Source organism: Salvia miltiorrhiza, chromosome 7 (genome assembly GCF_028751815.1).
Source record: "Salvia miltiorrhiza cultivar Shanhuang (shh) chromosome 7, IMPLAD_Smil_shh, whole genome shotgun sequence".
NCBI classification, from domain to species: Eukaryota; Viridiplantae; Streptophyta; class Magnoliopsida; order Lamiales; family Lamiaceae; genus Salvia; species Salvia miltiorrhiza.
In genome coordinates this window covers 58,497,602-58,514,788 of record NC_080393.1, presented here as the reverse complement: position 1 = coordinate 58,514,788, position 17,187 = coordinate 58,497,602, and the positions used below count along the sequence as shown (strand labels likewise).

At 39.5% G+C, this 17,187-nt stretch overlaps 2 protein-coding genes across 2 annotated transcripts; one reads left to right on the top strand and one right to left on the bottom strand.

The window, feature by feature from the left end:
* Positions 1-9,723: 9,723 nt before the first annotated feature.
* On the top strand, positions 9,724-11,452 carry LOC130994511 (ankyrin repeat-containing protein At2g01680-like). The gene is made up of 2 exons (XM_057919554.1): positions 9,724-10,296; positions 11,276-11,452. Exons 1-2 carry the CDS (start codon positions 9,724-9,726, stop codon positions 11,450-11,452), a joined length of 750 nt encoding a protein of 249 aa, XP_057775537.1.
* Positions 11,453-13,771: 2,319 nt separating this feature from the next.
* LOC130994510 (putative late blight resistance protein homolog R1C-3) lies at positions 13,772-16,483 on the bottom strand. Its single transcript, XM_057919553.1, has one exon. It carries the CDS (start codon positions 16,481-16,483, stop codon positions 13,772-13,774), a length of 2,712 nt encoding a protein of 903 aa, XP_057775536.1.
* Between the last annotated feature and the right edge of the window lie 704 nt (positions 16,484-17,187).

Here is a 17,187-nt window from a genome sequence, read left to right as displayed (position 1 = left end):
TAGTTGTCAAATATATTACCACTGCACATTTGGTCCATTTTGCAATTATATGTCCCCTTTAAAATTAGTTACAATTTCGACATTCCAATTTTTTCAACGTTGAAAGTTTGAAACGACTTTGATATAGGGATAAATTCTCCCTAAAATTGAGTGTGTCGAAATTGCTACAAATTAAAAGGCATATATGAAGTCATATTGTTCCGGTCCAACCCAAGCCCATTGGGCAAAGTAATAATTCAAGGCCCAGATGGTCTATCGTTCCTAATCGGTTTGACACCCTATGACAGTGTCAAAAATAGTGATTTATGTGTGCGTGCGTTGACCTAGTGGTAGAAGGTTAAATGCCCAAGATCTGAAGTTTTGGGTTTGAGTCCTTCTTTGTGCAATAATAAAATTTTATTTATTTATTTATGTAATTTATCAAAAAAAAATAGTGATTTATGTGTGCGTATGTTGGCCTAGCGGTAGGTGCATGGTTAGAGCATCCATAACGCTTACACGTTAGACCTTACACGATAGCCCTATCGTGTAAGCGTTGCAGACTCGGGTTACACGAGGGCTACACGTTCTATCGTGTAGCCCAATTTCTCAATAGTGTAAGGCGCGTGCATCGCACGCGCCTATTTAAAAAAAAAAATCCTTTTTGACTGTTGACTCCTCGTTTTGCGTGTTTTTGACCGTTCAAATTTTTTTTTTCCTTTCTTTTCTTCTATTTATTCTTCTTCTTCCTCATTGTTTTCCCTACACCCTCACTTCTTCTTCTTCATCTTCTTCCTTTCTTCCTCTTTCTACACCCCATGGATCCAAACAACCCAAATTACTATGATCTAAATTGGTGCCCCGATCTATCCGACGACTATCATCCCGATTTATCGGGATGTAACTTGGGGGATGCTCCTCAGGCCGGCGAGGAGATGCCTTCGGCCCATAGTGCCGCCAAACCGAAGAAAGGCAGCCGGAGGAAAGAAGTCGCCCATAAGATCCGACATGACAGGCAGGCGTCGGTGGCGGAGGAGGAGGGGGCGGAGGATGACGGAGGTAAGACTATCCGTCATACCTACACCACTGAGGAGACGGACATCATCGTCTAAATTTGGATGGAGGAGACAAACGACGCCATCCGTGGGACAAATCAAAAGGGGTACGAGTACTGGAAGAGGATCGTCGCCTGTGTCAACCCCCTCATCGGCGCCCACCTCAAAGTTCGTCAGATTCAAGGGCACTGGACCCGAGTGGCCCAAGAGGTGCGGTTGTGGGAGAGTATTTGGGTGGAGGCGCGCAGCAAGTGGCCGTCCGGCCATTCTGACGATATGCTCCGGGACAAGGCCCAAACTCTTTTCAAAAGTCGGAGCGCAAATAACGCCTCCTTCAACTACTGGAATGCGTGGAGAATTCTCCGGAACAACCACAAGTTCAAGTCGATGTACCTCGAGGGAGACGTGCATTCCTCCAAGAGGACAAAGACGACAGAGGAGGGCGCCTTCACCACCTCGGCGTCGGGCGAGGAGATCTCGTCTGCCCGGCCGATTGGGAACAAGGCGGCGAAGGCGGCGGCAAGGGCGGCGAAAGCGAAGAGGAAGGGGAAGGCGGCGGCAAACTCCGAGCAGTCATCGGAGTACAAAGAGGCATTGGATCGGTCCGATCAGAATTTGAAAAATATCACGGCCGAATATGCCAAAAAGAACGAGCTCAAGGAGAGGGAGCTCGACATGCAACTCCTCAGTCTGGATACATCGCATATGAGCGATGCACAGAGGATGGCCCACGAGCACATGGTCCAAGAAATGCTCAAGCGTCGTGGCCTTATCTAGACTAGGAGTTTAATTTATGTAATTTAAATTATGTTTTTAATTTTTTTTAATGTAATTTTTAGGTTTTTTATTTGAATGAAATTTTAATTATTAGTCAAATGTGTTATTTAAATTTGAGCAATTAAATTTAAGTAAAAAGCATAAAAATGGAAACTAATTCTATCATGTAAGCTATCATGTAACCCCACTGCAGCATCTTTACACCATGTGGTCCCCCCATCATAAAGTAGGCTATCATGTAAGCTATCATGTAACCCCATTGCGGATGCTCTTAATGCACAAGGCCTGAGGTCCTGGATTCGAGTCCTCCATCACACAATTTTTAAATTAATTTTTTTATTTATTTGTGTAATTTATCAAAAAAAAAATAGTGATTTATTTGATGATCAACATATTTGATTATGTAAAAGTTCCTTATACATGACCTTGATTGATGGGAATAAAAAACATTTATATAGGATTGAATTTTAGTTCAAAGTTTAGTAAGATGTTGTCCTTTTATTTATTATAAATTTATCATAAATAAATGAGGAATATAAAAGAATTCTCTATTTTTCCCCCTCATTTTCTACAAAAGAGAATATCTAGAAGTGATAATCTTATTCATTTCTCATTCCTCTTTTTCACTTCAAGAAGTGATAATATTATCCCTTAATTTTTTCGATAAAATAAATAATTAAATAATAAATTTAAAGATTACACCACATAGAGTAGAATCTAAGACCTTTGACCTTAGGATTAACCACTCTACCGTTAGACCAACACACATTATCCCTCAAATGTCATTCTCATTTCACTCCAAAGAGGAATAATCCTAAAAAAATTAAGAAATTAATGTCATGTGGTGAACTCTAAAGATTGAATTAAAATGAATTAATTTAATTAAAGAATAAGTAGCTTGAAGGAAACCATTTAAATTAATTGTTATTGTTATAGTATGTATACTCTATATTTTGTGGTCATTTTGTAGTCTGTAACAACAATATCTCGTACATATGGTGATACATGCTTTCAGAAGTGATATATACACTTATGGATAAGCACAAATCTCATACTAGAAGTATAATTATTGTCTGGATATACTTATAATCTTTATGATAGCCACAAAATTGTTATGTAGCATGTGTATTGGTCTTATTTCTTGAAGAATAATTATCAAATTGATAGATCAAGATTATTGAGCAGAGTCCTCATCAAGTTAGAACTCCTGTTTTTATCTACGACTAGGAAAGAATTAACTTAGGCTACAGAGAATATTGGAGACGTCTAGCCTATATAAGGAGGCCATATTTCGTTCAAGATGGTTGAAAAATTTTGTTCTTAACTGATCTCGCAATGTAATCGAGAATTCTTGTTCTTGCTAGGTGTCCCCTCGGACTTGTTACAGTTTGTATGTAGTACAATTACTGATAATGTACATTTATTTGTTCTAGCAGAAGAGTGTTTGAGAGGAATACACTTGATCGTACATTGTAAAAGAATTATAAACTCTTCTTTATTTGGTTCTTGTCTCTCAAGGGATCAGGTGCGTCTAGGAAGTTAATCGTTGTCTAGCTTTCAATTATTTACCGTTGGTGATGTTTTGGGAAGATATAGAGGCTAAGTAAGAGGGTTGTGTAACTCCTTGTATATCTTAACTTCATATAGTGGATAATTTTCTATAGGCGAGGCCCCCTAGACATAGATTGTTAAACCGAACTGGGTTATCATTATCTGTATATTATTCTTTGTTGTTGCATGATATATTCTGTGATATTGTATCCTCTTTCGTACTCACATTGGTCGTTGCATCTCATCACATGTTTTATGGATTAGTGAATTTTTCAATCACATATAGTTAGATCATGTGGTCAACTCTAAAGTTTACACCAAAATGTTAATAACCATATATGGATTAATTTTTAGCCTCTACACGACAACCCCACACAAAATACCTTCTTTTATTTATTTATTTATTTAATTATGTCTTTTCGATGATAAAAAAAAAATACTATGGTACGTTTGTTATATGTGTTGTTTCTTTTTTAGGGAATGATGATCAGTTATAGTTCCGTATTATACTAATTAGTCCACTTTATTAAAAATAATCAAGAAGAAGTCACTAGCTCGAAGTCGTCTTATAAATGGTTGCACGTTGATAGCAGGCAAATTAATAATCCACTTTGCCAAAAGCTCCTTCAAGACGCCAACATGGCTTCAATATTGTTGGTGGCAGACAAACTTTTCTGCTTTTACTTTTTGCTTTTCCTTTGTTGACTTCTTTTCCGTAGTGAAAGTTGTAAGGAGGGAGAGAGAGCATTATTCTTCTGCTTCTTCATTTTCGATAGAAGAGAGAAGAGAGAGCTGTGAGAGAAAAACAGAGAGCTTGGGGTGTGATATACACGAGAGATCGTGAGGTATTTGAAGAGGGTTTTTCCAGCGTGGGTTTGAGAGTGTACGAGAGTGAGAGGTTGATCTCATCTTGGGTGTAATTCTCGATTCATTGTGTGACGAGTTCGCGGGTTGTGCGAATCGTCGGAGTTCTTCAATATTACGATTGGTATTGCTCCCGTGGACGTAGGCATTTGCCGAACCACGTAAATCTCTTGTCTCATTTATCGTCTTGCATATGATCTTGATTACTTGTGGAGATTTTCTTGTTTGCTAAGATTGGGGACGTTTCTCGGTTGTATGTGCGTTATAAATTGTTTCCGCTGCATTGGTATTATTGTATGGATTTGCATTTGATACCAACAATTGGTATCAGAGCTTGATATCAAATTCGGGTGGTTGAGCTCAGATTTGAGGGGTATTGAGCTGGTCCTTGCAGAGGCGCATACCAGGTGTTCGACGAAATTCCTGAGAGAAACGAAAATCTGAAACAAGCTGAAAAATGACGTCTATGAGTGGTGCGGTCAAGATAAGAAAGTATGAGATAGCAAGGTTCAATGGGAAGAATGATTTTTCCTATTGGAGGATGCAAATGAAGAATTTGCTAATTTCACAAAAGCTACACAAAGCTTTGGCGGGTAAAGAAAAGAAGCACGAAGACATGTCTAATGAGGATTGGGAAGAGTTAGATCTTGAAGCACGAGCGTCGATCATTCTCTGCCTAGAGAGGGATGTTGCTTTCTTGGTGGACAATGAGGTAACCGCCGCGGGAGTATGGTTGAAGTTAGAGGCGAACTTCATGACGAAGACTCTAACGAATCGGATCTACTTGAAATCCAAATTGTACACTTGCAAGATGGAGGAAGGTACACCTATCCAGGAACATTTAAACAAGTTTGATAGGTGCATATCGGACTTGAAGGATATTGATGTGAAGGTGGAAGATGAGGATCAAGCTCTCATGCTACTACTCTCTTTGCCAAAATCGTATGAAAATCTTGTACAAACCTTGATGCTCATGGGCGACACTCTGACGATGGATGAGACAAGGACTTCACTCCTGTCGGATGATCTTCGAAAGATTGCAACTAGTGGCATGGCTACTAGTGGGAGCAAGGAGCAGGCACAGGGATTGTATACGAGGGGAAAAACAAGTGATCGAGAGAAAGGCAAGGGAGTAAAGGCTAGATCCAGTTCAAAACCTCTTGCAGAGAGACCATGTTTTAAGTGCGGGGAACTTGGGCATTTCAAAGCGAATTGCCCCAGCAAGAAGACAACTTGGAAGAAGAACAAGAACAAGTACAACAACAGCGGGAAGGTACAAGGGACACAAGAAGCTGGTTTTGCTTCGCAGGAAGGGGATATCGGTAAGTGTTTCAATGCCACGGGTAACGAGGAAAGCTCCGGTAAGTGGATACTTGATTCGGGATGCTCTTATCATATGTCTCCGAATAGGAAGTGGTTTACTACCTATGAGGAAATAGATGGTGGAACTGTTTTGATGGGAAACAACCATTCCTGCAAAACAGTGGGGGTCGGTTCGATCAGAACCAGGATGCATGATGGGGTTATCAGAACCTTAAAGGATGTGAGACATATCCCGGAACTATGTAAGAACCTTATTTCCGTTGGCGTTTTGGACTCCGTTGGATGCAAAATTATCACTTGGAATGGAGTCATGGAGGTTGTTCGGGGTTCTTTAGTTGTGATGAAAGGTATCCGTCAAAGAAATTTGTATACGCTTTTGGGCACAACAATGACGGGAAGTGCGGCAGTTGGAGTAGATGGAACTAGTAGAAATCAAGGGGACTACACCCGGTTATGGCACAGGAGACTCGGACACATGTCAGAGAAGGGTCTGCATCTACTTTGTCAAGAAGGTTTGCTGAAGAACTTGAAGAAGCCTTGCATGGAATTTTGCGAGCATTGCGTGTACGGGAAAACACACCGAGTTCAGTTCAGGGCCAGCAAACACAGGAGCAAAGGCATCTTAGATTATGTGCACACTGATGTCTGGGGGCCAGCTACAGTTACCACCAAGGGAGGCTCCAGGTACTATGTCACGTTTATTGATGATTATTCTAGATATGCTTGGATTTATTTCTTGAAGCATAAGAATGAGGTGTTTGACACATTCAAGAAGTGGAAAGCAATGGTTGAAAACAGGACAGGAAAGAAATTGAAGACATTGAGATCTGATAACGGTACAGAGTATACAGATGGTGACTTCAAGAAGTTCTGTGACCAGGAGGGAATTGCTAGGCACTGGACTGTCAGGAATACACCGCAGCAGAATGGGGTCGCGGAGAGACTGAATCGCACGCTGCGAGAGCGAGCAATGTCCATGCGGTCTCATGCAGGGCTAGGCAGAGAATGGTGGGCAGAATCGATGTTTACAGCACTTCATGTCATAAATCGATCTCCACATTCGAGCTTAGGTGGAGATACTCCATACAGGCTATGGTCTGGGGAACATGCAGATTATGAGAGACTCAGAACTTTTGGATGCACAGCATACTATCACGTCAGCGAGGGAAAGCTTGAGGCGAGGGCCAAGAAGGCAATATTCTTGGGGTATGCAACTGGAGTGAAGGGTTATCGCTTGTGGTGTTTAGAAAATTCAAAGTTCATAATCAGCAGGGATGTTATCTTTGATGAGTATTCCATGGCAGCTAAGTTTAAAGCTACAATGCCCGGTGAAGATGAAAATGAGACGGTCAAGTCTCAGGTGATCGAGATAGAACCTAAGGATCAACCAGGTTCTAGTCGTGTTCAAGAAGTAGGTCATGGAGACACTCGAGAACAGAGTGATGAGGAGTCTGAGCTCGAGGCTCTTGATCAAGAGAATGTAGATGTTTTATACCAACAGAGGCTCGCGGATGATTTGGCTTCCACTAGGCCAAAGCGAGCATACAAGAGAGTTCAAAAGCTGGGGTCAGATCAGCCTTTGAAGCATTATGGGCAGGCAAACTTGGTCAGGTGCGCACTACCAGAGGATGATGCGGTACCAGCATCATACCAGGAAGCTATTCGGGATAAGAATAGCTCAAGCTGGTTGGCTGCGAATGAAGAAGAGATGGAGTCTTTTCGGAAGAATCAAGTTCTGGAGGGGGTTCTACCTTTGCCCAAAGGAAAGAAGGCTATTGGTTGTAAGTGGATCTACAAGAAGAAAGAGGATAATTCTGAGCTCGGTGGGATCAGGTACAAGGCGAGGTTAGTAGCAAAGGGATATGCACAGAAGGAGGGAGTGGACTACAATGAGATTTTCTCTCCAGTAGTGAAGCACACTTCTATTCGGGTGTTGTTGAGTGTTGTGGCTCACAGTGATCTTGAGCTGGAACAACTCGATGTCAAAACCGCTTTCCTGCACGGAGACTTGGAGGAGGAGATTTATATGCGTCAACCTGAGGGCTACAAGGTTGAGGGTAAAGAGGATCATGTTTATCGCTTGAGGAAATCCATGTATGGATTGAAACAATCTCCTCGACAGTGGTACAAGCGGTTTGATTCTTTCATGCTGAAGCATGGTTATTCCAGAAGTGATTATGACTGTTGTGTCTATATTCGGAGACTTCCTGGAGGTGAGTATATCTATCTTTTGTTGTATGTGGATGACATGCTTATTGCCTCGAAGAGCAATGTGGAGATAGATAGACTGAAATCTCAACTTGGTAAAGAGTTTGAGATGAAGGATTTGGGCGTTGCTAAGAAAATACTGGGTATGGAGATTAGAAGAGAGAGGACAAACTGTGTTTTGTTCCTGAGCCAGAAAAGCTACATTGAGCGGGTTGTGCAGAGATTTGGGATGCAAGATGCAAAATCGGTGGCAACTCCGTTGGCTCCTCATTTCAGGCTCTCTAGAAAGCAATCTCCCACTTCACCTGAAGAGAAAAAATTGATGGAGAAAGTGCCTTACACTAGTGCAGTTGGCAGTTTGATGTATGCTATGGTGTGTACACGTCCGGACATTTCACAAGCAGTTAGTGTTGTGAGCAGGTTTATGGCTAATCCTGGAAAGACACACTGGGAAGCTGTGAAGTGGATCCTTAGGTACTTGAAGGGTACCAGCGACACAGGATTGTGTTTTAGTGGAAATACATGTCAGGTTAATGGGTTTGTGGACTCGGATTATGCGGGTGATCTAGACAGACGACGATCTACTACGGGATATGTGTTCTGTGTACACGGTGCCCCCGTTAGTTGGAGATCGATGTTGCAGGCTACAGTGGCTCTTTCCACTACCGAGGCTGAGTACATGGCTTTGGCAGAGGGGGTTAAGGAAGCTTTGTGGCTGTGGAGTCTTCTGGGTGATTTTGGGATTAAGTAGGATCGCGTGGACCTGTGGTGTGATAGCCAGAGTGCTATACATTTGGCAAAGAATCAGGTTCATCATGCTCGTACCAAGCATATTGATATCAGGTATCATTTTGTGCGGGATGTCATAGAGGAAGGTGATATTTCTCTTATGAAAGTGCACACAGATGAAAATCCAGCAGACATGTTAACCAAGGTGGTGACGGGTGGTAAGTTTAAACACTGTTTGGACTTGCTACATATCAACCCGTGTTGATAATCAAACGGGGCAGCCTTTCGGGGCGGTGTTGGGGTGAGGTGGAGCTTATCCTTTTGTGTTCGAACTACAGGAGCTTGATCCCTGGATTGGGTATGTAGGCAACCATGGAAAAGTGGTGCAGCTTGTACGGGTGTCCATGTTTGTGGGCGGTGCTCGTATTCGTCCTACATTTGAGGTTTATCAAATGAAGTACGAGGTGGAGAATTGTTGGTGGCAGACAAACTTTTCTGCTTTTACTTTTTGCTTTTCCTTTGTTGACTTCTTTTCCGTAGTGAAAGTTGTAAGGAGGGAGAGAGAGCATTATTCTTATGCTTCTTCATTTTCGATAGAAGAGAGAAGAGAGAGCTGTGAGAGAAAAACAGAGAGCTTGGGGTGTGATATACACGAGAGATCGTGAGGTATTTGAAGAGGGTTTTTCCAGCGTGGGTTTGAGAGTGTACGAGAGTGAGAGGTTGATCTCATCTTGGGTGTAATTCTCGATTCATTGTGTGACGAGTTCGCGGGTTGTGCGAATCGTCGGAGTTCTTCAATATTACGATTGGTATTGCTCCCGTGGACGTAGGCATTTGCCGAACCACGTAAATCTCTTGTCTCATTTATCGTCTTGCATATGATCTTGATTACTTGTGGAGATTTTCTTGTTTGCTAAGATTGGGGACGTTTCTCGGTTGTATGTGCGTTATAAATTGTTTCCGCTGCATTGGTATTATTGTATGGATTTGCATTTGATACCAACAAATATGAACCTCGCCTCTTGACTACTTCAAAAATGGTTTTCATGTACAACTCAAATAAATGAATTAAGAAAAATTAAGACGAGGAGGCTTTCACGTAATTACTCTTTAAACACTAATTAATAAATTTGTAGTTGGCTGCTCGTCTACTGTGTGTGTGTGTGTGTGAAAATATACAAATATATGTATAAGTCGAACACAAGTTTGTCTCTGTGGAAAAAGAAAATTAGAGAAGATGGCTGGAGAAGTAGCCAGAAGGGATCTACACGTTGCTGCAACAGATGGAGACGTCAGAGGATTTCTTGGGCTGCTTCAAGAAGATCCATATCTTCTTGAAGAAGTTTCATTTGCATGTTCGAGAAATCTTCTTCACATAGCGGCGATGCGTGGACAAGTAGGCATTGTTAGAGAGGTGTTGAGGATCAACTCACAACTAGCTCGATATCTAGACTCCCAGAAATCATCTCCTCTTCACATTGCAGCAGCGCAGGGGAACGTCGAGATCGTGGAGGAGTTGTTATTAGCAGCCCCAGAGATGTGCTGGTGGCGTGACGGCCAAGGTATGAACCCGGTTCATATTGCAGCCATGAATGGGTATGTTCGGATATTGGAAGTGCTGATCGGTGTAGATCCGTTTCCTGCTGCGGAGAAGTTGGATCGTGGGCAGACCGTGTTGCATTTGTGCCTCAAACATCGTCAAGTTAAGGCTTTTCAATTGTTGGTGGACAAATTCGGTGAGCTTGTGAATGTAGAGGATGATGACGGGGAGATGGTGCTGCATTCGGCTGTTCGCTTCAGGCGAGAGGAGGTAATTAAGCCCAGCTGAATTTTAATTCTTTTTAGAGTCAGTATATAAAACTAAGTATTATTTTTTTTATTTTATTAAATTAAAAAATAGTATTCCCTCTTTTCCATTACAAATGTCTAATTACTTTTGAGCACGAAGATCAAGATATATATGTGTAAAAATAGATATATAAAATGGGTTGATGAAAATTATTTAATATATTAGGTATAGCGAGAGTATATATTTCCAAAAAAAAAGAATGAGACATTTGTAATTGTAATGTATTGAAACTAGTTGTTAATTTATTGAAATTATATAATCCATGAAAATGTTGTTCTTATGCTTGTATTTTGATAAAAAAAAAGAGACTAAAATATACGAAATGCTGAAAAAAACCCGAGGGCTGCCGCCCCCGAACCCCCGTAAAAGTTCAACCCCCGCCACTGTCTATAATTCTCCCCTTCTTCTCCAATTCTCTCTCTCTCTCTCTCTCTCTCTCTCTTATATAGTAGTAATGCCAGTTTGCCCGAGTTCCTCCGATTACGATGCTTAACAGTAACACCTGTCTCTCTCCCTCTTATATTTGTGCGCCATGATTTCCTTCGATTACGATGCTCAACTGTTACACTTATATATCTTTCTCTCTCTTGTATCTGAGGAACTTATAATTTTGAGGAGCTTATTAATTGTTGGAGATTATTTTTAAAGCTTATAATTTATTAACTTATTTTGTCAAACACTTTGAAGGAGTTTATAAACTCTTAAATAATTAGAAATTATTTTACAGAGCTTATAAGCTCAATCAAACACCCTCTTAATTAACGTGAATATAATAAGTAGTTGATATGATGTTTTTCCTCCAATCACTTGATTGGAAATTTGAGTAATTGGCTAATGTGTGTGTCATGAGTTGTAACTCAAAAACAATAAAGATGGTGTTTATTTTGAACGATAGCTTATTATTTTGAATAATTTTGAAACTGTTTAATCGTTGTCTCAGGAAGTACAATACTTGGTAGAAAACCACACAACATATGAGCTGCCAACGAACTCCAAGGGCAAAACAGTGCAGCAAATCTCTAGAGAGAGCTCACAAGACACTTCTGTCAGAATCGACGAAATTCTATCTAACAGGGTGAGTTATTCCGGCAAGCCCACCGGTTTCGCGGGAGAATGAGCGACGTCATAATGGTGGTGGTGGTCCTTATCGCCACCATGGCATTCCAGGCCGCCATCAGCCCCCCTGGCGGGGTCTGGCAGGACAACTCGTTGCCGGCCCACAAAGCCGGCGAAGCTGTGATGGCATCTAGTCGCCCTAAAATATTCAAAAGCTTCGTACACGCTAACACATCAGCTTTCGTTTCATCTCTCATCACAATAATCCTTCTCACCACCGGGCTGCCATCCAAAAACATCTTTGTGACGATGGTCGTCTTGCTCACAATGTGGGTATCGATAGGATCTATTGGGATTAGCTATGTAATTTCAATGATAGTGATCACTCCCCATAGGGAAAAACGAACAATTATTCATGTTATCTATGTATTAGTTGCGATCTTCATAGGCAACTATGGAATTTTTTGCTTCTTCAGCCGAGCCACGTTTTACTCGACATTGATGCCTTATCGGTGGGCTCGTCAATGGCGGCAACACCTAGTGATCAGGCCTGCATTCGAAAGTCCGTTTTCTATTCCACGGCCGGTGCCAGCTTAACCCTTGAGGCTATTTATGATTTGTTGGATGTAGTTGTTCATGTGTTACATTCATTTGTTTATCCCGAATTCATGGATTTTAGGTATTTGGGCCGAGGTTGTTTTCCAATCCAAACTCCGTTTGTTATTCCACGGCCGGGTCTGACCATTGAGGTCATTTAAATTTATGGTTTGTTGAATTCAGATCCATTGGTTTATTTCAGATTGATTCATGATTTTACGTGTTTGTTCATGTGTAATTCTCGTTATAATCTATCCATATATGTGTGTATATGTATATATAATGAATGACATGCTACTACCTATCATTTGCATCATTTGTGAGCATCGCTTGTATTTAGTCCATACTAATTAATTAACATTTTTTTTATACATTTCATGATATTATGTTACTCTCTCTGTCCCATCTTTTAGTATCAATCTTTTTTTTTGGCCGTCTCACATAAAAGATGAGACTCTTATTCCACTCGCAACACATCCAATAACTTTATTAAAGCCCGTGTCACTCTCAAATGGATACTAAAAGTTCAGACGGAGGGTGTAGTAACTTGCACTTTTATTTGTTTAAAAACCAGTAATGCGATAATTATCGCATCTTTCAGTAAATGAAGCCCAATAATTATTTTAATGCTCAAGATTCATTCTCCATCCTCTCTACATTTAGCATTCTATATGGTAAAAATAATAATAATGATAGTATGGTCCATGAATAATTAAATATGAGGTAGTGTTATAGTGAGAAAAATATGAGATAGTTGAAAAATGAGCTAATTGTTGAGGTGACACACATATTGCACCACTATGGGGTAGCTATGCTCTAAAAATTTATGCCAAAACGAAAAAACTTTTAATTTGTCAAACTTTTTATAGGAAAAAAATAATAAAAAATTTAATTAGGTATTTATTTTAGCTTAACAATATAGTTTTAGTACTTTGTTAATCAAATTAAGGTTATTCATACAAAAACAAAAAATAAGGTTATTAAATAGTAACTTTGGTTATTATATTATACTCACAGTACCCATTCTAGTTTTAAATCAAAGAAACAGGAATTAGAAATCATCAATTGATAAAGCATTAACGTTTCCCAATGTGTCATCAGGGGCGGATCCAGGATTCAATGTTAGGGGGGGCTGAATCTATTGGACTACAGTGCTTGAAAATATTTACACGGGGGTTCGGGGGCGGGAGCCCCTGAAGCAAATTTTTTTGAGCATTCCGTACACTTCATTTCATACATTTTTTCAACAATCACTTAATATAATAAGATAATTGTTCGCAATTGAATTAATTCAACATCAAGTAGATTGAAAGCATATAAAAACGTACTTTTATTCATTTTTCTTAAAAAAAAAATTGTTTCATCTTCTAAACAAATAAACTAATTTTCATTGTTAGTAATTAGTAATTTTACTTTTACCTTTAGAATTGACTCAAATTTAACATTAAAAATTAACTAAGAAAGAAAAAATGATAAAAATAATACTATAAATGTAACAACTCAATGTGTTGAGCAATTAATATGGATAGTTGGATACTATAAATAATGTATTACTATATTTTTTCTTGTATTTTTTTATTTATATACACATATATATAGATATAAAACAAAATAATAAATATATATATCTATAATTAAAAAAAAAAAAAAAACTCAAAAATTGGGAGGGGGCTGAAGCCCCCCCTAGCCCCCCCCTGGATCCGCCACTGTGTGTCATTGTTGGTGCTCTGAAATGAGTTATTTAAATTGAAAGACTTGTAACTAATAACGAAAGCTCACAGTTTTATAAGCTTACAAAGTTGGGACTTGCTATAGCTCGAACATGAAAGTCTAGTTGGTCTCCATATAAATCCTGTTGTTCTTCTACTATCTTTGCAGCTGACTCTACCGCTGATTCACTGCAATATTCCAAATAAATTGATTTCAGCGTTGCTATTTCTCCAACTTCTGAAGGGATCTCCTCCAATTCCATCAAACCTTGAAGACGAAGCTCCTCGAGAACTGGAAAATGGGAGCTCTCTGCCATCGTCCAATTTTTTAGACCATTACAATTGTCCAATTGTAGTAGCTTGAGGCTCCGAAATTGACCCTCGATAGTGTCCCACTTGCCTGTTTTGAAGATACCATTTTTTAATACTAACTTCTGAAGAAGGGGCAACCACCCTATCTTTTCCAATATCTTTACCAACTCCACATGATAAGAGTAATCGAGAGATAAGTTCAACTTCTTGAGGGAGTGTGGGAAACTAATCCTCTGAAAATACTCAGCATATCCATAATCAAAAGAGAAGTGGCAGTACAATTTTTCCAGTTTACTCAGACACTCAAGATAGCTGAAAGAGTTTGCTCTCTCCGTTTGTTTCAATTCACTCAAACTGATGAGACAACCGTTCATATCTCCCCTTTCGTAAATTAGATGCAATTTCTTGACATTGGAAATTCTCTGAACCACCTCCTCATTCAAATACAAATTCTTCGCTCCTCTGAGCGTTTGTAGATTCTCCATGATAACGATATCATCACTCGGAGGATCTGGGAGAATCAATGCTTTTTCTACAAACTCGAGATGCCTAAGTTGATGCAATTTCCAAATCTCAATCGGTGCAACAACTTCATGCGAAGACATTTCGAATGAAGACTGAGCAACTATTAACGTATATAGATTCCAAAGCAAATTGATAGAAGACGGGAATTTGGACTTCCAATTAACTCTGACAGCAAGGTGTCGTGAGTTCACCAATTGAAAAACATCGCCTAGGAAATGATCACCACTTCCAAGTTGACGTGTATCTCTATCATACTCTTTGAATGTTCTCAACAATCTAAAATTGTGAGACCTTTCAAAGTTTATCCCGTCGTCATTACATATTATAGAACGAGCATGTGACAAAGATCCCAAGATTTCACTTATTACCCTACTTCCAACATTTTGAAAAACAACCCGACGAGGTTCGTTATATATCACTGAAGGAGACTTTTCTATGATATGATAAAACCTCTCCTTTTCAACTTCTTTCAAGCATAAGTCCCTCAATAAATCATGAATCTTACAAAACTTTACATTTCCACTAAACCCCAACTTATCAACTAAAATCATATTTCTATCTACCAACTCCTTCAAGTACTCTTCTGCTATTGTTTCCCAACATTTTCCACTCACGGGTTTTAAAAATCCTTCTGAAACCCATAGCTTCTTCAACATTGAGGCACGAATTGAACGATCTTCCTCAAAAACACCCATATACAAAAAGCACGGCTTCAAATAGTTGGGCAGATAGGTATAGCTCACTCGCAATATTTTCAAGCAAAATTCATCATTATTCGTAATCACAATTGAATTTAAATTTTGCTCAATACGCACCCAATATTCTCTAGTACGCTCAGATTTTGCCAAAAGACCTCCAATTGTAGCAATCGATAAAGGAAGCCCTTTACAATTTTCTACAATATTCTTTCCAATATCCTCCAACTCAGGTGGAAGACTTTCTCCCCCAATCACAGTGTTGGTAAACAAATCCCAACTACTAGCCTTATCTAGAAATTTCATACCAACGCCATAAGACTCACCCAACTGCGAAGTCAAGTTTGACAGCCTAGTTGTTACTATTATTCGACTCCCATTATTGCAATCAGGAAAGGAAGACCTGATCTTGTCCCACACATCTATAATCCACATATCATCCATAATTATGAGATACCTCCTACCCCATAAATACTGGTATAGTTTTAATCCCAATTCGCCCTCACTCAGATCACCACCTGAATTTCCACTTGCTTGGAAAAGAACTTCTCTAAGTGTTTCTCTTACATTATAAGTTTGAGAAATTGTAGTCCAAGCACAAATATCAAAATGCTCCTTAACAAGCGCATGCTCAAATACATGTCGGGCAAGAGTGGTCTTACCAATGCCGCCCATCCCCATGATTGGGATGATTTGGCGACTGAGTTGGCCTCTGGTGAGCTTATCCAGCACTTCAAGTAACACCTCGTCGAAGCCCACCATCATGCTTTCTTTCACAGTGGAAGAGGAGCCAGCAAGAGTTGAGGATACCTTTCTCTGCAGTTGATCAGCTGCGTTTGCAATCTCCAAGGCTTCCTTCCTGATCAAATTCATTTCTTCTATCACTTCTTGTAGATCGTGATAGAAGTCCTCCTCAATAGTTGCGCATTTACACAGAGCTCGAAACAAGTTGATGAAACTGGACATCATCCCACGAATTGTGGATCGGTTATCAGTTTGAACCACAATTTGTGATTCAATGACATCCTCAGATGCATAAACTGCATCAACAATGCGACGCTCCAATAGATCCGCTTCATGGTCATCGACGACTGGGGAGATATTCATATAACCATCAAGAAATTCCTGCAAGAAGGTAACATTTTCAGTAAGAGATTCAACTTGTTGATTGTCGAGAGAAATTGGAGGGGAAGGATGATTCTCTATCCTATCTATGATATGCATAAGAGAAACCAGAGCTCCATAAGCTGCCATGATTAACTCTTTGAATGCAGACACAGAATGTATATATTTATGGGAAGTGTGAATGAAAATATATAAGATGATATTTGAGAGGTGAAAGAAGGCAACCAATCTTTCATTCAAAGATAATCGAAGATGAAAGATGACAATTAATGTAGTAGCCCGCTCTTTTAATTATGATTAAAATTAGTAAATGCAATTTTTATAAATGAATCCAGTTTATGGTTCTGATTTTTTTATCAGAAACGGAGTTATTATTTTAGCTTTATACTTTTATAACGTATGAGAAAAACGCGACGAGGATTATTGAGCCATTCAATAATTATTATTTCCAAGTTATAACTGACTTAGCAAAGTCATATTATTTATTAATCGAAAAACAGAAGCAATTATATTTTATTAGTGCTACTAGAAGTCGAGAAATTATTCCGACTGCAACGCAGATTAAATCTACGGATTTAATTTAAGTTATATTACAGTTTATTAAGTTAGCAGGCAAGGAAAAAGATATCAAGCAGATACAGAAATGCGATGATTTAAAATCGAAGCCAGTATTTATTTACAGTTCACAGATTACAGTCTAGTTCCCAGCTTGGGGAAAATCGGCTAGTATATTACAAAAGCAAAAGCTCTTCAATCAATTAAAGTTTAGATAAAATTTTTATTTCCATCTTTTGCTAATGATGTACACGTATTTACTCCACCAACTATCAGCC